Source organism: Mytilus californianus, unplaced genomic scaffold, assembly GCF_021869535.1.
Source record: "Mytilus californianus isolate M0D057914Y unplaced genomic scaffold, xbMytCali1.0.p SCAF_8, whole genome shotgun sequence".
NCBI classification, from domain to species: Eukaryota; Metazoa; Mollusca; class Bivalvia; order Mytilida; family Mytilidae; genus Mytilus; species Mytilus californianus.
Genome location: NW_026262734.1, coordinates 40,004,818 through 40,031,124, shown reverse-complemented (window position 1 = coordinate 40,031,124; position 26,307 = coordinate 40,004,818). Strand labels below are relative to the sequence as shown.

General features: G+C 30.5%; 1 protein-coding gene across 2 annotated transcripts; it reads right to left on the bottom strand.

Annotated features, from left to right (window-relative positions):
- Window positions 1-1,470: 1,470 nt before the first annotated feature.
- Window positions 1,471-25,936, bottom strand: LOC127711468 (cytochrome P450 4B1-like). 2 transcript variants are annotated; one of them, XM_052217538.1, is made up of 13 exons: window positions 25,739-25,936; window positions 24,441-24,670; window positions 23,349-23,550; window positions 21,124-21,251; window positions 19,844-19,968; window positions 19,436-19,498; window positions 18,405-18,531; window positions 16,830-16,962; window positions 14,007-14,130; window positions 12,463-12,658; window positions 6,932-7,014; window positions 5,130-5,195; window positions 1,471-2,852 (listed from the first exon to the last, which is right to left on the bottom strand). In XM_052217538.1, exons 2-13 carry the CDS (start codon window positions 24,603-24,605, stop codon window positions 2,747-2,749), a joined length of 1,518 nt encoding a protein of 505 aa, XP_052073498.1. In that variant the 5' UTR covers window positions 24,606-24,670; window positions 25,739-25,936; the 3' UTR covers window positions 1,471-2,746. The 2 variants fall into 2 exon arrangements, with proteins under 2 accessions (XP_052073498.1, XP_052073499.1); XM_052217539.1 differs by having other exon boundaries at window positions 24,441-24,632.
- Window positions 25,937-26,307: the final 371 nt, after the last annotated feature.

Below are 26,307 nucleotides of genomic sequence, written 5' to 3'. Positions count from 1 at the left end.
TATTTGTTTTTCTTTCATTATTTTATTCATAAATCAGGCTATTTGTTTTCTCGTTTGAATTGTTTTACATTTGTCATTTCGGGGCCTTTTATAGCCGACTATGAGGTATGGGTTTTGCTCATTGTTGAAGGCCATACTGTGACCCATAGATGTTAACTTCTGTTAGATGTCATTTGGTCTCTTGTGGAGAGTTGTCTCATTGGCAATCATACCGCATCTTTTTATTTTTATATATAGATCTGCTATTTACATCCAATTCTTAGATGGATAAGAAAGGAGATACCTAGAGGTATCAGAATATGCTTAGAATTGACAGAGACAACTTATTTTTCTTTAAATTTTATTATTTTCTCTCAAAATTACATAATATTACAATATTCAACAAAAGTAAACAACATTTAGACCATCAAAACTACTTCAGAATATTTACTGTTTTATAATATTGTTATTCTGCATTTTATTATTTCAAGACATTTTAGCCTAAGACCTCTTCATGCTCTTTTTTCTAAAGTAGTTTTCACTGACCATGAGACACTAACATGTCGAAATAATTAACTAATAGAAGGCATGCTATTATAAAAAATGTCAGACATTAACAGTTATTGAAGAAACAAGTATGAGTCAAAACAAATGAATTAATTATCAAATGTTTATTAATGACTCTTCCATATTTAACACAAACTATAGAGTTTGAAAAAATTTAAAATCTTACAAAACACTACAATGTAATTATATAAGCATATATTAAATGGGATATAGAAAGTAAACTTCTCAGTGGTTGTCGTTGGTTCACGTCTGTCATAATTGTTTTTCGTAAATTGTATTGTTAAAATTAGGCTGTTTTTTGTTCACATTTTTCATGTCTGGGCCTTTGATAACTGACTACAAAGTATAGGTTTTTCTCATTGTTGAAGGCCATACAGTGATCTATAATTGCTGGTATTCATGTCATTTGATCTCTGCCGGATAGTTGTCTCATTGGCAATAAAACCACTTCTCCTTATTTTCATATTGTCCACTGGACACTTCCACACCAACAAGTAACTCCAAGATGAAATAGGCAGCATTATGTAACAAAATTAATCCTTTTGTATATTTGGACATAATTTCTCGCCACTTTTTCACAAACATTTTGGGAAGCTACATTGTTTAATGTTTACTGTTGATATGACAAGAGCTTCACATAAAAGTTTCTCAGATCTTTTACCAAATACATGTACATCTGTATTTAACTTTTATCATTTGGCTATAAAATTCCAGTCAAATCATATATTTTGTATATTCTGAGACTACTATAACACATGTGCCTATCCCAAGTCAGGAGCCTGTTATTCAGTGGTTGTCGTTTGTTGCTGTATATCATATTTGTTTTTCGTTCATTATTTTATAATGTGATATAGTAGTCTCAGTTATATTGTACAATACAATGAACATCTTGTATTAAAAAAATTAAAAAATTTTTATCATTAAAAAGTTTATATCTTATTACATGTATAATTTATAGGTAGTTATATGCTGTATTAAGTTTTGTGTCCTTACTTCACATAAAAATACCTTAAAACAATTGGTTGAATCAGAATGATTGATTGATTATTGCTTAACTTCAAGTTAATGCGTTTTCAAAAAGTGACTATGTTACAACAACAATAACCAGAATGTATGAATTAACAAAGATTCTGGCATACACACAGACAGTGAATAATTTACCTGCTGCAATTGCAGTTGAGGCATAAATACTCCATCAAATAAAAGTATAAAACATTCAAAAACAAATGTACATGTATAAAAACAATAAACATTAATATTCAAATAGCACAGAAATAATATAAATATTACTTGCATTGACTGAGGCAAAAAAAGTCCATTAAATACAAAATATTAATAAATAAAAAAAAAAACAATAAACAATTCAAAAAGCATTGAAAAGTAACAAATTTAAGTATTTTGCCTGTAAAACATGGCGAGCTTTGAAAGGTGTGAATATATAGGTAACCATTTTTGTTTTGATATTCTGCTTTATGCAGCTGAAAATTGAGAGATGAAAATATTGGGTTTGATGCATACATTTTTATTATAATCATGAATATTTTCAGATACAATTGAATTAAATTCATAAATTTTGTATTTCATTTACCATTTAAGGACCAATTTCTGAATTTTCAAAAAAACAAATCATGACTCCATTCTAGGAACAATACTTTTTAATTAAAAGATTGCATTTCACTGGAAGTTTTATTTAACAGTGGGAAACACGTAATTGGTATCCAACCAACAACACTCTCAAAGCAAATCCCTTCCTTAATAACACATTCTAATTGTAACATGTGAGTACAACCAGCTTAATACATGTATTAGAAATGCTACAAACTAAAACAATTTGCACAACTTTCTTTACCAATGTTACAAATACACACAACAAATACAAAAATTGTAAATGTCATTAAATAATGTATGAATAATCTCCTTTTGTGGTATCTTCAGTTTTAAAAGATATATTAATTTTATAAAGCACTGTACCACTTTCCTGATTTATCTCCCTTGTTGATGGATTTTTTAAAAACATTTGAAATTTTTTTTGACAAAAATCTCTCTTGCCACTCCTTGATAATGTGATTCTTGCTTTAATTTGTTCAAGCAGTGGTAATTTTATAGCTTCAAAAAATGATTTTATACTCTGAAGTGCATGTATTAACTCTTGTTAAGCAAATTAGCCATCATTGCAGAAATAAACATCTTGAGAAGTCTTTCACAAGTCTCTTTCTTTGAAATTCACCATGATACCAGTTTTTGCCCTCAAAACAACCTCCATGAAAGGTTCAACAACATGATCTGGATCTAGTGATATTTCAAATCTGTTCAAAAAAATTAAATCATATATAATGTATAACTGATGATCTAAAATTAAAAAGTACAGATTATCTCAATCCATTATTCTGGGCAAATAAACTGTATGAAAAAAATGAGGTACGTTTAATATCACTGAAACAGGTCAATATAAAAGACATTATAAATGCTCCTTTTATCAATGTAGAACAACAGCAAAAAAAGTACTGCTACTTTGAATTATTACATTGCAATGAAATACTGTTATTTTGTAGTTTAATAAACTGTTAACACAGAGATATGTCTCGCCTATTTGTTATTTTGATAATGCAAATGTTGAAATTAAAATAGCAATACTTTAACATATAAGTTATGCAAATATTCAAAGTCAATGAACCATGACTGAAGGTACAGGGCTTAACAATCTCCCTGGAAATGAGATGTGCCAATGCTAATACAACTGCAAACCAAATACTATTGACTTTTCATAAGTAGTTCCCTGTAAACAAACCTAAACACAAACATTAACTTGTAAACTATGTAAAAGTTTCAAAGTCAATGAACCATAATTAGGGGGTGGGGTTATATACCAGTAATCTCCATGGAAATGAAACTTGCAAATGCCAATACAATTGCATACTGAATATCATTGACTTAACATAAGTGGTTCATCTTAAACTGACCTAATCACTAACTAATACATGTAAACTAAGTAAAAGTTTCAAAGTCAATAGACCATGACTGAGGGGTAAGGACCAAATATTCTCCATGGAAATGAGATGTGCTAATGCTTATACAAATGCATATCAATTATCTTTGACCTACCACTAACAGTTCCCCTTAAACTGACCTAATCACAAACTAATACATGAAAACTAAGCAAAAGTTTCAAAGTCAATAGACCCTGAATGAGGGGACAGGGCCAAATAATCTCCATGGAAATGAGATATACCAATGCTTATACAACTGCATACCAAATTTCATTGACCTACCACTAGTGGTTCCCCATAAACTGACCTAATCACAAACTAATACATGTAAACTAAGCAAAGTTTCAAAGTCAATAGACCTTGACTGAGGGGGCAGGGCCAAATAATCTCCATGGTAATGAGATGTGCCAATGCTAATACAACTGCATACCAAATATCATTGACCTACTACTAGTGGTTCACCATGAACTAGACCTAATCACAAACTAATATATTATTGACGCCTCTGGTGTCGTTGTCAAGACATTGTCAATGACATTACATCAAAAAGAATTGAGAATGCATAGAAAAAGATATAGTTCCTTGTATTTTATACTTTATTTCCATTAATAAAATGAACAAGCATTCTGAGATTATTGCATGCCAATACATTGTCCCCTACCAGTTAAAAATGCATTGTACTGGAACAAAATGCTAACTGAATATATTAAAAAGTTTCACTAAAGGAGTTGTATCAACATTATATTTTTATATTATATTTTCTTAGTCCAAGGACCATAACTCTGCAAAAAAATCATCTGAACAGAGCTAAATTCGAACTTGGTCTATTACTTGTCATGGTTAAACTATGTAAAAAATATCAAATCAATATCTTCAATGATAACTAAAAAAAAATATTTGAATTCTTTGATTAGCTATTCTATATATAATGGATATTTTCTTGTATTTCATGGATTTGTATCACATAAACACCCATTCCATATGATTCCTTTCTCAATTTATATGTCAAATCTGTGATTGTGTAATATCAAGACTTTTTGATGTCAATTAATTTTATGGTCATTGTGCATAGTTGTAATACAATAACTAAGGACTCAGGGGAACCAGTTTTCACATGCTTTATTACATATTTTGGCTCTGTAGTCATAGTGAAAAATGAGAATTCTACAAACTTATCACCTTACTAGCTGGTACTAGTCTATGTATTTATAATAAGCTAGGTGTACTTGATTTGCTGGTATGTAAAACAAAATGTAAGGTCAAAGGTCAGTTATTGACACTAGGTACTTAAGTTTACTCCATGCATACTTAAGCACTTATCCCTGTCATTAACAAACAAGCAAAAAATATCAAATATTATATAATTCAGTTTTTCCAGAGACATATAAATACAGTATAGTATATATGTCTCTGGTTTTTCCTAACTAAAATAAAAAGTGATTTCAAATTTGAAAGCACTTCTCTTTGAATTACTACTTGCTTTTGTGATAATATGTGATATCTTTAATGCTCTTAAATCTGTCTGAATTTTCTTAGATGTGGAAGGTTTGTATTTGTCTAACTGTTTAATATGAGATTGTAGTGCAGTCATCATACCTTTTGATAATTCTCGCTATCATCACTTTTTCTTCATTCTGTGCAAAGTTCATTCCAATACAGTTTCTACAAAGGTAAATTACATTAATCAAATCTTCGTAAAAGATACATGTAATTATAACTAATCATTAGTGCTGATAAGTTAGTGATTGAATATTGTTTGCTTATTTATTAGTGGCAAATATTTCATATTCTAAACGAGGGGGTACTGGTGAATGAATGCTCAATAAAAGGTAACATCAGTTTGTGAAAAATTAATACTCAGTCGAACAGTAGAACATTTCACTCAGATACAGTTTGTGATTCTTTTATTTTTTTGGTACATTTTAAATTTTTTGTTGATATTTTCATTGGTCACTTTTATATGTTGTGACAAAGCTCTGAAGAAAAGGATTTCATTATTATATAGTCTTCACATGATTTCATCATTATATATTCTTCACATCTCTCTTCACTGCATGTAAATAGTACACTTAATTGAATTTTACCTTGTGTATAGAAAAAACCTAGAGTAAAACTCAATATATCCATTCTCGATATGGGAGATAACTCATTATTAAATTTGTACATTTTCTTCAACATGTGATCTACCTATATGGATCCTTCTCATAAAGTTGTTTCCTCAAAATCTCATAATTTATATGAACTATAATTTATACTTGCCTTTTTACCACAGAAATAGGTAAGTATATATTATTATTCTTACAATTAACTTATACAACAATAAGGATATGTCTCATAAGGATTATCTTATGCAAATCTCTCTGCTTTGCATGGGAGATAACTCATATTTTCCTTGGCTTGAACCAACAGAACTTTAAGAAAGGTCATGATGGTTGTCTCCCTAAAATATATCTGGTATATACAGGAGATAACTCTTATCTACTGTTCCTACAGCAAATGCCAGTAGAATTTAATCATAAAGATCCAACTCAGGACATTATTTTATATAGGGGACAACTCATATTTATCTTGATTGAGGAGAGCATAAAGATCCATATCATGATGTTTGTCTCCCTTGAAGAGGATGAAATGACTTGAGGTCAAATCAAATATATTTCCAAATTTCTTAAATTCCAGAATTTAATGAGTTTATGTATTGTTTTAACACAACCCAGTTTCAGTTTAAAATATTTCAATTCTATTGGTTCTTTAGCCAAGTTAAAGTTAACAATTGCTTTATAGCTTGCTGTTCGGTGTGAGCCAAGGCTCTGTGTTGAAGGCCGTATTTTGAACTATAATGGTTTACTTTTACAAATTGTGACTTGGATGGAGAATTGTCTCATTGGCACTCATACCACATCTTCTTATATCTAATTGGTATTATGCAATTTCTTATTTTATGATAATTTCAGGGCAAATAAATCCCATGTGTACCTTCTCCTTTCTCTGCTTAATATTGGAGAAAGATTAAGCTGAAAATGGGACTGAAATTTCAACGACTCTGGTCAAGATGTTTATCTTCTGAAATCTCTTTTGTTTATATGGGATATAATAAATATTTACTCGGGCCAGGTAAAAATATATTAAAATTTCAAGGATTCATGTCTTAATGTTGATAAGGGAAATTAGCTGTCCTTCATATGGGAGATAACTCATTGATAACTTGGTACCTAATCTTAATCCATGATCAAACTATACAGATCCTTCTCATATTGTTTGTCTCCCTCAAATCTCATTGATTTATAAGAGAAAAAGTTTATATTTACCTTCTTACACAGAAAAAAGTTTTAAGAAAAGGTACCAGTAAGTTATTACCAGTAATGAGTTATCTCCCATACCAAGGATAAATAAATGCTTACCTGGGTCCAGCTGAAAATGGAGTAAAGCTATATGGATCCATTTCATGATGTTTGTCTCCCTCAAATCTCTCTGGTTTAAACTCCTGAAATAGGCTTAGCTGTGAATATGATGAAGGCTTTTGTTTTTCTATTATTTGCTTGTCACTTTCATGTTATAAATTATTAGAATTTACATATTTGAAAGAAAAGAGCCATTTTAAAATAACACATTGTTGTTGGTGATAAAGTCAAATATGATAATCAGCCATACAGAAAAAAGATACTTTATAAAGAATAAGAAGATTTGGTATGATTGCCAATTTGACAATCATCCACCTGAGTCCAAATGATGTTGATATGTATTATAGATACAATGAATCAACGCTTATCCATTGTATCTCTAACTTAAACTATTGTGTTGATGTCTTTTCTTAATTAGAAGGTATTGTAAGTGAGTTTAAATAATCATGTTATCGTGTTCAACGATGCATTAATAAATCTAAGTTCACAATAAATTATCGTGTTCAACGATGCATTAATAAATCTAAGTTCACAATTAATTATCGTGTTCAACGATGCATTAATAAATCTAAGTTCACAATTAATTGGTTAGAAAAATACAAATATAACATAACACGTCTGTCTTTAAATCATCTGAATATCATCTGTAATTTACAAAATAAGACATATTCAAACTTATTTCTAAGTATATATAATAAGTATGCTACTGAAAATTCTATCAAGAAGTCTAATTCTAGGCACATCACGATTTACTCATGTTACTCGAATAGGGATTTGTGAATAAACATTTGTAAAGATATGTAGTCAAACAGACGAAAGCATACTATATTCATAAAATAAAAATGGACAAATTGAATGTAATCATTTTCTTTTCAAATATGCGAAATAGCCAATAATAATCCAAAAAGAAACGGGAAAACCCGCTATTATTACAAAAATATCCACAGTAACATACAAAATTAGAAAAACAGAAAAACTAAAGAATAAGGACAACAAAGAGAATACAGGGATTCGAACCTAAACGAACAAGTCTCTACCTTTAACTTGACTCTTTAACTCATTGATATTAACCATGTTAACCTCGCGGCTACCAACTTATACTATACGATTGTCTATTATGTATACATAAAGGTACAAGCCCTGAGTATCTGTTGTACATATGTGTGCTAATGTTTATTTATAATTATTTATATATATAAAATAGACATTTATATTGGTAGCCGCGGGGTTTCGTCGATGTGTTGATGTCAGTCACTCATAACAGATTTCAAGGAGGGGTTCGATACAAAGGAAACAATTGAATATAATTTGGCGAGTCCATTTAAGCGACAGATTTAGGATTCTAGAAAAAGAATCCACGGTAAATGAATAGGCTGATTCACAACAATGGTTTAAATTTATAGATCACTGCCTTCAGCTATTATCAAACACTACTGTATAGCATCATGCTTACATTAACAACTTTGTATAAAGACATCTTGTGGCAAAATGTCTATAATAGGTGAGGTAAGCACTGTTGCTACGATCTAAATAAAGACAAGATCTCAAGTAAGGCTATATTGCAGTCTTTCTTTAAATGCAAGAAGATTAAAGGCCTAACCCAAAAGTGTGAAATCAAATTCAATAAAATGCTCCGCAGGGCGCAGCTTGATACGACCGCAGAGGTCGAACCCTGAACAGTTGGGGGAAGTATGGACACAACATTCAAGCTTGATACAGCTTTGGATTTGGATTGTGATTAAATATTTGACACAGCATAGGTTTCTAACACAGATTGAATGTGGTCTAAGAACTTAAAAATTTTAAATTGGACATTCACCTATTATGGTCCAATATCCAAAATCTAAATACATGGTTAGATTCAGCATATCAAAGAACCCCAAGAATTCAATTTTTGATGAAATCAAACAAAGTTTAATTTTGGACCCTTTTGACCTCAATGTGGACAAAGTTGATAACGGGGCCCAAAAATCAAAAATCTAAATACATGGTTAGATTCAGCATATCAAAGAACCCCATATATTCAATTTTTGTTGAAATCAAACAAAGTTTAATTTTGGACCCCGATTTGGACCAACTTGAAAACTGGGCCCATAATCAAAAATCTAAATACATGTTTAGATTCAGCATATCAAAGAACCCTAAGAATTCAATTTTTATTAAAATCAAACTAAGTTTAATTTTGGACCCTTTGGACCTTAATGTAGACAAATTTGAAAACGGAACCAAAAATTAAGAATCTAAATACACGGTTAGATTCGGCATATCAAAGAACCCCAATAATTCAATTTTTGATGAAATCAAACAAAGTTTAATTTTGGACCCTTTTGACCTCAATGTGGACAAAGTTGATAACGGGGCCCAAAAATCAAAAATCTAAATACATGGTTAGATTCAGCATATCAAAGAACCCCATATATTCAATTTTTGTTGAAATCAAACAAAGTTTAATTTTGGACCCCGATTTGGACCAACTTGAAAACTGGGCCCATAATCAAAAATCTAAATACATGTTTAGATTCAGCATATCAAAGAACCCTAAGAATTCAATTTTTGTTAAAATCAAACTAAGTTTAATTTTGGACCCTTTGGACCTTAATGTAGACCAATTTGAAAACGGAACCAAAATTTAAGAATCTAAATACACAGTTAGATTCGGCATATCAAAGAACCCCAATAATTCAATTTTTGATGAAATCAAACAAAGTTTAATTTTGGACCCTTTGGACCTCAATGTGGACCAATTTAAAAACGGGGCCCAAAATCCAAAAACTAAATACACGGTTAGATTCAGCATATTAAAGAACCCCATGAAATCAAGAATAAAACCCCATTGAAATTGGTCAAGAAATAAGCAATTTATAGGAAGTATCTTCTTTTGCACAATCCTGTGCTATTAAATATTTCTTGCTATTGCGCAATACTGTACAATTGACAATTTCTTGCTATTGCGCAATATTGTGCTATTGGATATTTCTTGCTATTGCGCAATACTGTGCAATTGAAGATTTCTTGCTATTGCGCAATACTGTGCAATTGAAGATTTCTTGCTATTGTGCAATACTGTGCAATTGAAAATTTCTTGCTATTGCACAATACTTATTATATAATAATTTATTATTATTTGATTTTAAATATAAATCAGAAATAACAAACTTAAAATGGAAAATTTTAAAAGAAACAAAAAAGGAAAAAAAGAAAAAAAAGGAAAAAAAAATAAACCCCCCCCCAAAATTTTTTGAACCCCCATTATGATTCATCACCCCCAAACTCAATCCCAGCCTTCCCTTTGTGGTATGGTACCTTGCAGTACAATTTCAGAGAGATCCATACACTTGAACACAAGTTATTGTCTGGAAACTAGAAAAAAATGCATTTTTGTAACTTCCAGACATAACTTGTGTGTTAGTGTATGGATCTCTCTGACATTGTACCACAAGGTTCCATATCACAAAAGGAATGCTGGGATTGATTTTGGGGGTAATTGCCTCAAAATTTTAGGAATTAGGGGCCAAAAAAGGGGCAAAAAACAAGCATTTTTCTAGTTTCATGACAATAACTTGTGTGTAAGTGTATGGATCTTTCTGAAATTGTACTACAAGGTTCCATATCACAAAGGGAAAGCTGGAATTGAGTTTGGGGGTAATTACCGAAACGTTTAGGAATTTGGGGCCAAAAAGGGGCCAAAAAATAAGCATTTTTTTAGTTTCCAGACAATAACTTGTGTTCAAGTGTATGGATCTCTCTGAAATTGTACTGCAAGGTACCATACCACAAAGGGAAGGCTGGGATTGATGATGGGGGTAATTGCCTCAATAGTTTAGGAATAAGGGGCCAAAAAGGGGCAAAAAACAAGCATTTTTCTAGCTTCAGGACAATAACTTGTGTGCAAGTGTATGGATCTTTCTGAAATTGTACTACAAGGTTGCATATCACAAAGGGAAAGCTGGGTTTGAGTTTTGGGGTAATTGCCCTAAATGTTAAGGAATTTGGGGCCAAAAAGGGGCCAAAAAACACATTTTTCTAGTTTCCAGACAATAACTTGTGTTCAAGTGTATGGATCTCTCTGAAATTGTACTGCAAGGTACCATACCACAAAGGGAAGGCTGGGATTGAGTTTGGGGGTGATGAATCATAAGGGGGTTCAAAAAATTTGGGGGGGGGATTTTTTTTTTTCCCTTTTTTTTTCTTTTTTTTAAATTTTCCATTTTAAGTTGGTTATTTCTGATTTATATTTAAAAGTAAATAATAATGATATGGTAGGAGATACACACCAAAAAGGATGTGTAAATTATTATATAATAAGTATTGTGCAATAGCAAGAAATTTTCAATTGCACAGTATTGCACAATAGCAAGAAATCTTCAATTGCACAGTATTGCGCAATAGCAAGAAATCTTCAATTGCACAGTATTGCGCAATAGCAAGAAATATGCAATAGCACAATATTGCGCAATAGAAGAAATGGTCAATTTTACAGTATTGCGCAATAGCAAGAAATATTTAATTGCACAGTATTGTGCAAAAGAAGATACTTCATATAAATTGCTTATTTCTTGACCAATTTCAATGGGGTTTTATTCTTGAATTCTTGGGGTTCTTTAATATGCTGAATCTAACCGTGTATTTAGTTTTTTGATTTTAGGCCCCGTTTTTTAATTGGTCCACATTGAGGTCCAAAGGGTCCAAAATTAAACTTTGTTTGATTTCATCAAAAATTGAATTATTGGGGTTCTTTGATATGCCGAATCTAACCGTGTATTTAGATTCTTAAATTTTGGTTCCGTTTTCAAATTGGTCTACATTAAGGTCCAAAGGGTCCAAAATTAAACTTAGTTTATATATTTTTAAATTTTCTGTTAGTTCTTAATTTATTGCCTGACTGTATATTGGTACTCTTCCCAGAATTGCTTTCTAAATTAGCTACCCAAATTTATCTAAATTTTATTGTTAGATAGTTTTTCACTTTTTTTGCTTCAAGTTTGACTGGTTTACAAATAGATAGTCTAAATCTAGGAATTTAAATATATGTCTTATGTTTCCTGTCCAAGATTCCAGGTTAGATTTGTATTCCAACCAGTACTAGTTTACACTTATTTACTGGCTATGAGGACAATAGCAAGTTTATTGTCCCTTAGACTATTTCCTGATGCAAACCATTATTTGCACCGGTTAATAGTCTTTTTACAGGAAAATGTTTGCTTCCAGTAAATAGTTCATATCCAGTAAATTGTTTTTAAAACTATTAACCAGTTTTTCGGTTACCGACCGTGCAAGGGCTTTATAGCCAGTCAAGGTCGTTAAAAAAACCCATAAGTCTTTTTCAGACAATTTCGTAAAATTAGTAAATTTAATTGTCTACAATTTTATAAAGAAATAAAAACTGAGGTATAATATTTGCAAACTAGTAACAGTATCTCATGAATTCAAAAATATAATTGTTTGATGCAGCAAATCTATGACAATGTGTTGGTTGAACATGGGAAGGCATTTTTAAAACCTTTACAATACATTGTTTGATTAAGACCTACCGTGGGATTTTGCCAGACATCAGGATGGTTTTGAGCATGATAAATACCAAGATCTATTAATATACCAGCAGGTATCTCTAAACCGTTAATAACAACTGGTTGTTCAAGCATTCTGTTAACTATCGATACTGGTGAATGTAATCTCATTACTTCCTTCAGGAAACATGTCAAGTATTTCAAATTTGGTAGATCTTCACTATATAAAACAATGGTATTAATTGTAAACTTAAACATGATATTGAAGAAGGACTATTAATGATAATAAAGCTCTTATTGTAAGAACAACCTTCCCCAATATAAACCTTATCAAGGTAGTATAGGGGTATAGACATTTTCAGAATTTTGTAAAACTTTGCAAAAATGGCATTATTTTCTTTGTTTTAAAGCTTCGAGTTGTGAAAAAATGACACAATTTGTAAGAATTACACAGAGAAAAGGCCTTATTATGTGTATAGAAAGAAAAGTCAATAACCGAATGAAATTAAATGATAGTTCTTATGAAATGCTTTGCGAAATTTCAAAGAAAAATGGGGTAACTGCTATAAAATAAAATAAAAAAATTACTGTACATTCCTTTTTAAATCAATTATCTGAGTTATCTCCCTTTAAAAGGCTTAGTTTAAAAACCAATAACTCTAACAAAAAATACTCTGACTCTGTAAATCTAGTCATAATAATAAGATAAAATAACATAATTTTTTTCCTTCAAATGAAAGTCTTCCGAATAAATTGCATTCCTCTTTCCAAATTTTGATTTTTTCATTACAAAATCTTGTTTTCTGCTATTTTACGATCAAAGTTGTCTGCAGAACCCATAGTACCTTAATATATTTCACCAGGTATGTCATATGTTTCATTCTCTGTCAAGAAAAATTAACATTATTTGACAATATACCAATGCTTATCTAAATTGGTCAAAGTTGTTTAAAAAAACTCATAGAAATTACCTTAAAAGTTTACATTCATATTGAAATCTGCCTGGACCCTCTTCGCAAGCAGGTGTTGGAGGTATCTGACCCAATTTAAAACGAATCAACCATTCTTGAAAGTATGTAACTTTGCTTTTTAACTGTTAATGGGCTGACAATACATGTACCTATCCTTTTCAATAAACTTTACAAAAAACATAGATTGCAACTCCAGTATCATGTTTTATTTACACAGTAGTACAATTTGTTAATGAACATATAAGGATGATGACAATGTTAAATGTCTATATTAAATGCAATGTAGCTTAGAATTGTCTTTGGTCATAAGAAGAAATAAAAAGTATCTTGGCTTTCAAATTTTTGGGTAAAATTAGGCTTTCTGATAAAGGCAAATCCTGAAAAGTAATTTGGACGCACTAAATTTATCATGTGTTATTTTCATTTTGAATGGTCCTAAAGTTAATCATAATGTGTTTGAAAAAAACTATTACCATGACCATGTCAAGTTGTCAAGCAAATCATTAATTGTCTGTTTGATTATTGGGAATTAGGATTCCAAAGATAAATTACAATTCTCGATAATACTTCATTCTTTAAAATAAAATACAATTTTACCTGTCAACAGTATTTTTGTTGCCAATGACCTCCTTAATTTCCTGGTAAACTTTGTCCTGGATGTCTTGGAATTTACTCAAACAATACATACTCCAACTGAGTAAACAGGATGTTGTGTCATGACCTAGAACATAAACTCTACAATATTAAGAAGTATGCAAAATATAGTTTAGACCTGAGTTTTGAGGCCCCTCATGGGGGTGTTCAAGTTATCACATAATCACAAATTGTTTGCCAATATAATCACATAATCATTATTTTATTTTTATGCCCCCGCCGTAGCGGAGGGGGCATTAAGTTTTACCCTTGTCTGTCTGTACGTCCGTACGTACGTCCCAAAATTGGTTTCTGTTCTCTAACTTTAGTTTGCCTTAACCAAATGTTATGAAACTTATATACAATGCTTCTTACCACAAAACACAGATCAAGTTTGAATTTTGGTGGCGTCACTTTTGCCGTTCTAGAGTTTTGCCCCTTTACAAATGGAAAAATTTGCTAAATTTTTTGTTTCCCTTCTCTAACTTTAGTTTGCCTCAACCAAATATTATGAAACTTATACACAATGCTTATTACCACAAAACTCAGATCAAGTTTGAATTTTGGTGGTGTCACTTTTACCGTTCTAGAGTTATGCCCCTTTACAAATGGAAAAATTACTAAATTTTTCGTTTCCGTTCTCTTACTTTAGTTTGCCTCATCCATATGTTATGAAACATATACACAATGCTTATTACCACAAAACTCAGATCAAGTTCGAATTTTGGTTGCGTCACCTATACCGTTCTAGAGTTATGCCCCTTTACAAATGGAAAAATTTCTAATTTTTTTGTTTCCCTTCTCTAATTTTAGTTTGCCTCTACCAAATGTTATGAAACTTATACACAATGCTTATTACCACAAAACTCATATCAAGTTTGAATTTTGGTGGCGTCACTTATAACGTTCTAGAGTTATGCCCCTTTACAAATGGAAAAATTGCTGAATTTTTTGTTTCTGTTCTCTAACTTTAGTTTGCCTCAACCAAATGTTATGAAACTAATTCACAATGCTTATTACCACAAAACACAGATCAAGTTTGATTTTTGTTGGCGTCATCTATACTGTTCTAGAGTTATGCCCATTTCTAAATGGAAAAATTGCTGGATTTTTTGTTTCCATTCTCTAACTTAAGTTTGCCTCAACTAAATGTTATGAAATGTATACACAATACTTATTACCACAAAACTCAGATCAAGTACAAATTTGGGTAGCATCACTTTTACAGTTCCTGAGTTATGTCCCTTCACAACTTTATATGCAAGCGGGGGCATCATCTGTGTCCCATGGACACATTCCCCATTTATTTTAAACAAGAAAATCAAATAATCAAAAATACAGTCCTAGATTATCAAATAATCAAATAATCATGAAATATTTGGTCTGGTAATCAAATAATCACTATAAAAACGGCCAAGTAATCACATAATCAAAAACCCAATGAGGAGGCTCAGTTTTACAACACCTATTTCTATAAGAATATCTAGATGGCAGATAAAAAGAAAGAAACAAATGCTTAAAATTACTACAAGTGTACCATAATATTGTAATATTATACCAATGTTCAAACAAATAATTTATTATGATATATCTCAGTATAACTTAGACAACTGCAGTCTATAAATGTACAAATGTGTTTCTGTTATTCACAACTTTTATAGACTCAGGACAATTTAGACCTTGACATATTGTTTAGACACCTGTCTTTTGTTGAAGACTGTAAGTTGCCCTCCAGATGTCTTTAGGTTATTTTTTTGGCTGGGTTTCTGTCTCATTAATGTATACCCACATCTCCTTACAATCATATCTGTAAGCATAGTTTTCAGTTTCCGTTTTGCTTGTTTGTTTCATCCTGGCTGACAAAATCTAATATTCCTTTCACAAGACTTCACTTTGGTACTGGAAGATATACCCAAACAGAAATAATCTTTGAGAATGATAGAAATAATATATCCAAACAGAAATAATATATCCAAACAGAAATAATATATCCAAACAGAAATAATCTTTGAGAAAGATATAAATAATATATCCAAACAGATATAATCTTTGAGAAGGATAGAAATAATATATCCAAACAGAAATAATCTTTAAGAAGGATATACATATAGATTCCACCACTGCAACAAGTGTGTTAAGATATTTCTCCACTAAAGACAGTTAAGTTTTAATATTCAAAGCGCTAGGTTTGCCGAACTTTTTAAATGATTAAAATTTAACTGTTGAGAGTGGAGAAATGTAGTAATACACGAGTTATTAAGTGGTGGAATCTGTTTCTCTACTGAATTTCATCCTTCCTTTTCAAAGATTTGCAGAAAGCTGTGTTCTTTATATGTGACGTTATCAGGAATGGTCGCCTTTTTTCATGACATCACAATAGGGAAATTCAGAAGAAACCAAGAAAATTTGACATCATAATTAAATTTCGATCAATCATTTGCCGAGAACAGATATTTCACTAGTGAGTAAAAATATTTTTCTCACACTGATCAAGAAATGTGAAAATAGCACAAAGATTAGAGAAATAATATATCCAAACAGAAATAATCTTTGAAAAGGATAGAAATAATAAATATATCTAAACAGAAATAATCATTGAGAAGGATAGGAATGAATACCACAAATCTATCAAAAGCTAAGTTTTCTTCAACTTAAATTCGTTGATAGGTCAGATGGCAGCATCTGGAAAAATAAATCAATTAATTTTAATACATATATGTGCAATAGTCAAATGATTGGTGGTTATCCAATATTGAATTCATTAGAAATTCATTGTTAAAAAGTTACCAGCAAAAAGGAAGGTATCGACTTCTGCCCTGATTTCATCATCTGTCAGTCCTACACCATTATCATCTTTTGCTGTTATTAAAATATCCAGGAAGTCCAAGTGTTTCTTTTTCTCTGTTTCTTTACTTTCATTCTTTGATGATCATTTATAAAATATATTAGATTTTATCTTGATTCTATCATTTCTTGATAATCATAGTAAAAAATAGGTCAAAATAGTTTCTACGCTAATTGATCCTGTAACTATAAGGTATGTTCTGTCAAGTTGAAGTACTAACCATTGAAAGAAATTATTGCATTATATCACAACATACTTTTATTTAGAATTTGCATTATTTAAATTTGTGTTTAAATATTAGTAATTTCTTATGTTTCTTTTATAATGTTGTTTTGGTTATGTTGAGTTTTGTGTAACATTACGAGTGAAGTCAATTATCTCCCCTGCAAAATATAATTTTATTTTGTGCAGATGTATGTCTTTTTATAAAAGCCAAGTAGAACAAATTTTGTAAAGCTGACTGATTTTTCAGAATTGATAACTTATAAATATTGTTTTACCTTAGATCAATTTTTATTTGTAGAGAATGCAATTAAATGAATAAACCCGAGTTTTGCTAACTTTAAAATATAGAAGAGATTCTTTAGTATACTGTGGATTCATTTATTTCCATGGGTACCAATTTTCTTGGATTGAGGGAAATCTATATTTTTTATCGTGGATATTTGATTTCGTGGTTTTGCCAAAGTCTGCATACAAGCCTATAAAAAATTAAAACTTCGTTAAACATTTAAATTTGTGATTCAAGTGTATCCACCAATTCCATGAAAGGTATCCCACAAATAATACTGAATTCACAGTAAATATCTAATGATGTACTATGTTTTTCATTTACACTGTCTAGAATTGTCTTCTATAATATAATGCAATATCTATTGAGGGGTGCGCTTACTTTTATAATGAGTCACAGGTAGAGTAGTGGAATAGGTTACTTATTCAATGATATATAATAAGGTTAAGAAATTGAGGCTTCTGATTGAATCATAAGTATCTGAAACTAATCAAATGTCAAATATGTTTCTCAGATGCCATTTAATCCACAGCCATCAGATATTTGACAATAGATATAGGAAGATGTGGTATGAGTGCCAATGAGACAACTCTCCATCCAAGTTACAATTTATTAAAGTAAACCATTATAGGTCAAGGTACGGCCTTCAACATGGAGCATTGGCTCACACCGAACAGCAAGCTATAAAGGGCCCCAAAAAATTACTAGTGTAAAACCATTCAAACGGAAAAACCAACGGTCTAATCTATATAGAAACGAGAAACGAGAAACACATATGAACTACATAAACAGACGACAACTACTGTAATCAGATTCCTGACTTAGGACAGGTGCAAACATTTGCAGAATCTATTTATCTCTCCTTGAAATAGCATAATCATGATAGCCAATAAGCTGTAGGTATAATTTTTGTCAAAAAATATATATGAAAGTGATTGCATTTTTGCTATTCAAAATAATTGAAAAGGGTGCCCCCACAATTCCCCCTCCCCATGAGAGTACCTACCAGTTCTTTTCTTCTTGTAGAGATGATATCTTTTGAGAATTTATGAACATAATCACAAAGTTGGAAGAATTCTCTGCCATTAGCTGTAAGGTATCTGTATATGAACTCTGGGTAGTGGTGAATATATCTACCCAAAATATATTCAATAAAGTTATACATGTACATAAAAAAATATGCAAAAACTGTTTATATCTGAGGGTCTGGATGGGGGTCCTTCATTTCTGCCCATTATTCTCTATTCTTTATATTTTACCTCATTATTCTCTATTCTTTATTTTTTTGGTCCATTTTTCTCTATTCTTTATATTTTTTGCCCATTATTCTCTATTCGGTAAATCCCCATATCTTTGTCCTAAAAGAAAACTAAGTTTCTGTGAAAGTTCTTTTATTTGAGCATTTTCCATGAAGATCTGGATGGGGTTAGCAGAATAATGGACAAAGGTTGGAGAAAAATGTTAGAATAATAATAAGCTAATAAAAAATAATAGGGTGCTAAAATATAAAGAATTTAGAAAAATTGGCAACAATATAAAGAATAGAGAAAAATGAAATACAGATTTTAAGAATACAGAAATAAAGGACCCCATCCCCAATCTAGACCCTCCATGGTGAATCAAAACCACAAATTCTAATACAAGGTTTTCAATAGTGAATCAAAAACTAATACTCAATTGTGGTATGAGCCAAAATAAAAAGGGTCTTGAAACAAACCCTTATACATTACAATTGGATTCCATTTGAATTCATATTTTTTTTAATTTATTGTTTCATTCTTAATTTCTTGAAAAAAAGTAATTTGTTTCAGCAGGGAATTGAACAAAATGATTTGTTTCTATTGAAAATAAGTTAAAAGAAAAAACAACTACATTTATTTAAAAAAAATATGTTATTGAAAAAAATGTTCTTTTTTTATTTAAGTTTTAAAAAAGTTGTTTGTCACAAGAAAGAAAAATATTGCCCTCCTTTTCCAGAAAGAAAAAGACGACATCTTCCCAAGGATTTGTATAGTAATATTACTTGATAGTACTTACAAACATCTTTCCTGAATGTGAAAACCAAGTCGATTCACTGCTATTACATATGGATGGTTTTCTCTGAAAACAAGGAAAACCGTTCTTTATGTCTATGTGATCTGTGATCTTACATGTACAAATTAAAAAACAGTTAAATAAGGTAATAATTATATTTTTGTTGTTCAATTATTGTGTCTAGTATTCTTTGGGGTGAACAATTCATTTTGCTAGTGTATTAGTTTGAATTAAAACTCAAATGCTTCCTTCCATTTTTTCTGCATGGAAATCTTCACAAATTTATTCTGGGCATTGCACAAGATTTTATCTTTTTCATCAATTTTTTGTTCATTTTGAAGATGAAAAGCAATATCATACATGTACTACAATTTTGGAAAACTATGAACCGGTACATAAAATTTCACATACCCAACTTGTTGTACATCTCCCTTATATCCTAAGGCACACTGAAGTAGAGTGTCTAAAGTAGCCATGCTAGCTGGTTTGAAAATATCTATGTATTTTCTCTTTTCACAAATAGTTGCCAATTTATCCTAAAATAAATGTTTTTACATGAATTATGTGGTTGCTATATGTGAAAACACTCTTGACCAGTCAGGATTTTACATATACTTGTTCCTTTTTGTATTCAATTGTAATTAAATGCCCTAATTTTTTAAACTTCAGCATGCACATGTACTGTTTATTATCAAAAAGCATGTGAATTATAGAACCTTGAAAATCTTATTATATTTAACAAATGTACTACATTATCAATATGATGAGGCCCCTCATGGGGATGTCCATGTAATCACATAATCACAATTTTTGGCTAATATAATCACATAATCATTAATTATTTAAAAAAAAAAAAATCAAATAATCAAAAATACAGTCCTAGATTATCAAATAATCAAATAATCATGAAATATTTGGTCTGGTTATCAAATAATCACTATAAAAACAGCCAAGTAATCATATAATCAAAAACCCCATGAGGAGGCTCCATGATAAAACTGCAATTGTTATGATCATTCTTAGGTAGGTACAACTTCCCCTTTATTCATTTCTCAACAGGAACATTTTCTAAAATTCCTTCAATCTTTACTTAAACTCACAGTATCAGAGATTCAAATGTGACTACTTTAAGCTTATAACAGCATTTTTCATATTTCCAAATATATGACCGAATTATAAATGTCTAAAAATGATCAGAACTACAATTCTGATAGATTTTGGCAAAATTTTGGTACTGGGTAGTTATCCAAATATGTATAAGAAGGAAATTCTTAACCAAAACAGAACTCTATTGGAATTAGGGCTAGGTATTGTTGTTCTTTTTATTTCCTTTTGGATAAAGAATATTTAGTGGCAAAATGATGTTAACAATAACATTCTTATGTAGACCTTGAAATTCCCAATCCCTGTACGAAATAGACTGGGGTTTAACTCACCTATAACTCATCAGCCAAATTATCTTCCATATATTACATTATTGCTTAAATGTACTGGCGTAGACAGCTCAGAGGTTACCGACCAATACCTTTCAACGATAATTTAAATTGCAGGTAAGAGTCTGTGAGCCAATAAATTTAAACTGCAAAAATCTTTCTGGTGTTTCTAAATGATAACATATCAGCCACCCCTTTGTAGACCATAAAATACACTATTAGTGGAAAATTGAAGAAAGGTACTAATGTTTTACTCACCAATAATACATCAGTTACTTCGTTGTAAATCTTGAAATACCCTGCCAATATACTAAAGTGGAAAGCTGGTGTCAACAATCGACGATTTCTCTCCCATTTAAGTCCATTTGATACAAGAAGGCTTTGACCTATAAAAGGAAAAGGAATGGAAAATGAAAACAATTTTGTAGGACATAAAGAAAGAATAAATGTACAAGTTTGTCATTTTATACTGGTAATAATGCAGCAATTATAGATAATAGAATAGATTTATCATTTATACTGATGCGCTGTCTTAAAAGATGATGATGATGATGATGAATGGCTGCTTAACGTCCAGCGGCAAATTAATATGCATTATTCAGGACGAGAACATGTTAATTTAATATGAATATTAACCCTACAAAGAATTAGCAATTGTGACCCCCAATTTTTCTTTGGAAAATTGACAATTTCTTAAATCTTGAAGAAAAAAAATTGACACCCCCCCCCAATTTTTTTTAACCACCCCCCCCCCCCCCCCCCCTTCCCCTTTTCTAAAAAAAAAAAAATAACATTTGAAGAAAATTTTCTTTTTGTAAAATGTGGTACATTTTAAGAGACATCATTACACTTAAACACAAGTTATTGTCTGAAAACTAGAAAATACTTGTTTTAGACACTTTTTGGCCCCTAATTCCTGAACGGTTTGGACAATTACCCCCAAAATGAATCCCAACCTTCAACTTGTGATATTGAACCTTGTGGTACAATTTCAGAGCAATCAACATACTTATACACAAGTTATTGTCCTGAAACTAGAAAAATGCTTGTTTTGGGCCCCTTTTTGGCCCCTTATACCTAAACGCTTGGGACCATCACCCCCCAAAACAATCCCAACCTTTCTTTGGTGATATTAAACCTTTTTGTAAAATTTCATAGAGATCCATACACTTAAACTTAAATTATTGTCCGGAAACCAAATGTCTTCGTACGACGACACAGACGACAACACAGACGACAAAGAACCCCAAGAATTCAATTTTTGATGAAATCAAACAAAAGTATAATTTAGGACCTTTGGACCTCAATGTGGACCAATTTGATAAAGGAGCCAATAATCCAAAATCTCTAAATACATGGTTAGATTCAGTATTTCAAAGAACTCCATAAATTCAATTTTTGTTGAAATCAAACAAAGTTTAATTTTGCAACCTGATTTGGACCAACTTGAAAACTGGGCCCAAAAATCCAAAATTTTAATACAGGTTTAGATTCAGCATTTGAAAGAACCCTATATATATTCAATTTATGTTGAAATCAAACACAGTTTAATTTTGGACCCCAATTTGGACCAACTTGAAAACTGGGTCCAAAATCAAAAATAAATCTGTCATTCCAATTATAATTTTGTTATTTGATAATTACCACATGTTTGTTATCTTGATAAAAGGTGGAAATTATTGCATGAATTAATTAATAGTAAATACATTGTCCTAATCCAAATACATGTACAAATGTGTATATTTAGTTAATTGTAAAAATCTATTATACAAATTGTGTGTAGTTTTATAGGAAGAATAAAAATGTCTAATGAAAATGATATTTGCAAATCTTGATCCCCAAACAGGATCAAGTAAAAATGAAACATTAACACATACAACAAAAAGAAAATACCACATAACAACTGTGACATCTACCTTTAAAACACAAAACTTTAAAAAAAATAGTTATAAAGAAATTTTTGACAACTCCTGACTAAAATCAATTGAACAGATACAATCATTGATAGACTATCTATCCATATACTTATTAATTACACCATTTCTATTCAAAGGGAAATAACTCAAAATAAATAAATCATATAATAAGAATCACTTTTGCTACTGAAAGGTCTACAACTCAACAACAAGAACAGCTAAAATCATGAAAATTGAACTTGACCTTCATTTAGTCACAGGAAACAACATATCTAAATTTGTAAAGATTTCGTCAAAGCGTTTTCATATTAATGAACAGACACTGTTTGGCAGCCGCCCGCCCGACCGCTCGCCGTACATCCCAAAATCAATAACCGATTTTTTCTTTCGAAAATCCAGTTAAAAATCAGTTGAAAAAGGCTTAACTCATCAGATTGATACAAAGCAGAAAAACATCAAACAAACTAAAATTTGTTAGAATTAGTTTGTCACCCCATATCACCTTTTTATTCTTATGGTACTTATGGAAAAACACCAATATTGAAATGATCTGAAATGGCTTCATACCTAGCCAGGGTACAAGGAATGGATACCCTGGTCCTACTGTAGGCTTTGGTGAATTAGACCTCATCACTTCTTTGATGGTATCTGGATGTGCAAGCATCACAGTGGGAAACAACATTGACAACCAAAACACATATATCTTCTCTCTTTTCTGTACTATGAATTCTTCATGACATTTATATTGGAAATCACTAAAATTTCCTATCTGAAAAACAAAAAAAATTGTAACACGATTAATAAAGTTGACTCTGAATTAAATTGAACCTCAACCCAACATGAATGGAATCAAAGAGAGTTCAAGAATTGAATTTAACTTTAAAAATCACCATCCTTTGGTCTGTCCATGTTTCCATCAGTCAGTCATGCAATCCATCAGTTTGTCCCATTAAAATTTTGGGAGCATTTTTATCAGGAACTACAAATTAGAGCATCCTGATATTTGGTATTAAGCTTCATGTGACTATGCTACACTGTGTGATGCATTTTCAATATATAGTGTTGAATTACATTTTGATTTTACAGACATGTGTTACACTATAGCGTAATATCTTTAGACTCTGTAATAATTAAATTCCAGTAGGTTTTAACAAGTTGCGGATTTTACCCTGTGATTTAAATAAATTAAAGGGTGATAAATCCCTACCTCTTTGAGAGGGGTCTCTGAATTCCAAGCACAGTATATCATTTTAAGTTGTTTGAATAATAATTGATTATAAATTTTAAAAAAATGTTGGTTTAAGCAGACTTCGATCATGAATAAAGATAACAAGTCTTTTGAAAATTTTTATAATTCAATTTGGCTCAGTCAAGCATGTTTATTTTTTGAAGACTATTATCTATGTTGACCTCTAGATTTCTTTTGTTTTTGTCTGTTTGGTTTGATATCTAAATGACATATATACCCCACACCACCCTATATTTACAAATACTGGTTTCCTGCTTGCCATCAAAAGTATATGATCTTCAACATGATTAAAAAGCAACATGCAACTACTTATAGCTATTACATGTATCTTTTTTTAAATGACAAAAGACAAATAAAAGATGTGAAATTTCAATATTTATGATATATTTGCTGAATTGTTATTAAATTACCTGAAAAATATTTCCAAATAACCAGTGTGGTTTTGGACCGGGTAATTTAGATAAAATTTTAGTGACATATCTCAGCCATTTCAAATATCTATACAGCTTTATTCCAATGTATGTCATCACCATGGTAACGGCACCAACTACAAATGTCCATGTTATAGTACCCATTGCTCTACTATGTCACATATATTGTCTCTTCAAATAAAATTATGATGCACAAGTGATTAAAGCATCTATAAAGAGAAAAATAATGAGTTATTAATTGCAATCATGAAAATTATATGTATGAATCTTTTTTTTCTTAATTTACATAGAAGTGTTAATATATATCATTTATCAGCATAAAGTTCAAGTTTTGGCAATCAAACCAGAAAAAGACAAGATAGCTAGTGCAGTGATTCATATTACCATACAAAAGCAGTGATAAGGTATCAATTTGATGACAGAAAATTTAAAGATTTCATTCCAAATCCATACCTATGAAACATCTTCTGAAAGTGTTACTGAATATGGAAAATTTGAGATATATAATGACACTTAATGAATTCCTGTTTTATTGAAACTAATTGCTCTTTTTAGAGAAAAGATAAAATAATTATTTATTACTTCTATGTAAATCAGATGTATAGTCGTCTCATATCTTCGGGGCTTAAAGAAGCTAATTCTTAATACTTAAAGAGGAATTAAAGATATCTTAAGTGTAAATGATCTATCTATGATACATTTCATAATTTGAAGAAAAAAAATGGTGGCACATTGATATTAAATTTTCCTGATATATTTGAAGTTGAGAAACAGTGATTAATTAGAAACCCAATAAAGCAGTAATGATGAGGGTCTGGATGGGGCTTACAATAGAAAATATATAATCGTCAAAAAATACAGAATAAAGGGCAAAAGAATATAGAGAATAGAAAATATAGGCAAAAAAAAACCAAACCAAACAATAGAGAATATTATGGGTGCTAATTAAAATAAAATGAAAAGAAAATAATTAATGGACGAAAAAATAAAGACTAGAGACAAATGGAATTTAAAACAACTAAAGAATACAAAATTTTGAAGGTCTGTAACCCCTGACCTGACTCTCATACATGGTAACAATAAAATGTAATAAAATGAACTTTCATCTTAATAGACAGCTTTGACACCTGCTACATTTGATAATACTTATTGTGTAGATTATTATGTTAAATGTTGTGAAACTTGTATCAAAGACTGAAATAAATACTGACTAATTGGGAAAAATTTTATATAGAATACTTAATATATTGTTTTTCATTGACACAATTAATACATACCTGCAAAGAATGGTACTTAACTATAACTATATATTCAATGAAATCCTAATACAAATCTGCAATTTTCTACTGTTAGTTAAGTCATCTTGTTTTCACACTACTGCAACACAATCTAATGTCAAACTGCAACAAACATCTGCCTTCAATGTTATAGACCTATATATTGACATTAAAGTCTTAAAATATTCCAAAACATATTACACATGAATGCATCTGTAAATTAATGTATTCTATTTATAGTTTACTTACAATTACAGTATCCTGAAATAAATTCTTTAGTTAATAATATTTTGTTTAGAAAATCACATTTTACTTAGTGTTAATTGTCTTATTAGTACTGGTTCTTATAGTAACTTTGTATTCTTAATTTACTAGAACAAGAGGCTCCAAGGAGCATTTATTGCTGATGGGGTTTACAGAATAGAGAATAATGGGCAAAAAGTGCAGAATAAAGTGAAAATATATATAAGGAATAGAGAAAAATAGGCAAAAAGAAATAAAGATTAAAGAATAATGGGGTGCTGAAATTTAAAGAATAGAGAATAAGGGGAAAAAATAAATAAAGAATA

Bases quoted from the DNA above. Each gene is read 5' to 3' on its own strand.
- LOC127711468 (XM_052217538.1), bottom strand. From the start codon at position 24,605: ATGGGTACTATAACATGGACATTTGTAGTTGGTGCCGTTACCATGGTG. The intron at 19,969-21,123 runs GTGAGTAAAACA...CATTTATTTTAG, and splicing joins AAGTAACTGATGTATTATTG to GATAAATTGGCAACTATTTG. The intron at 7,015-12,462 runs GTAGGTCTTAAT...AGCCTATTTCAG, and splicing joins ATGTCTGGCAAAATCCCACG to GAGTTTAAACCAGAGAGATT.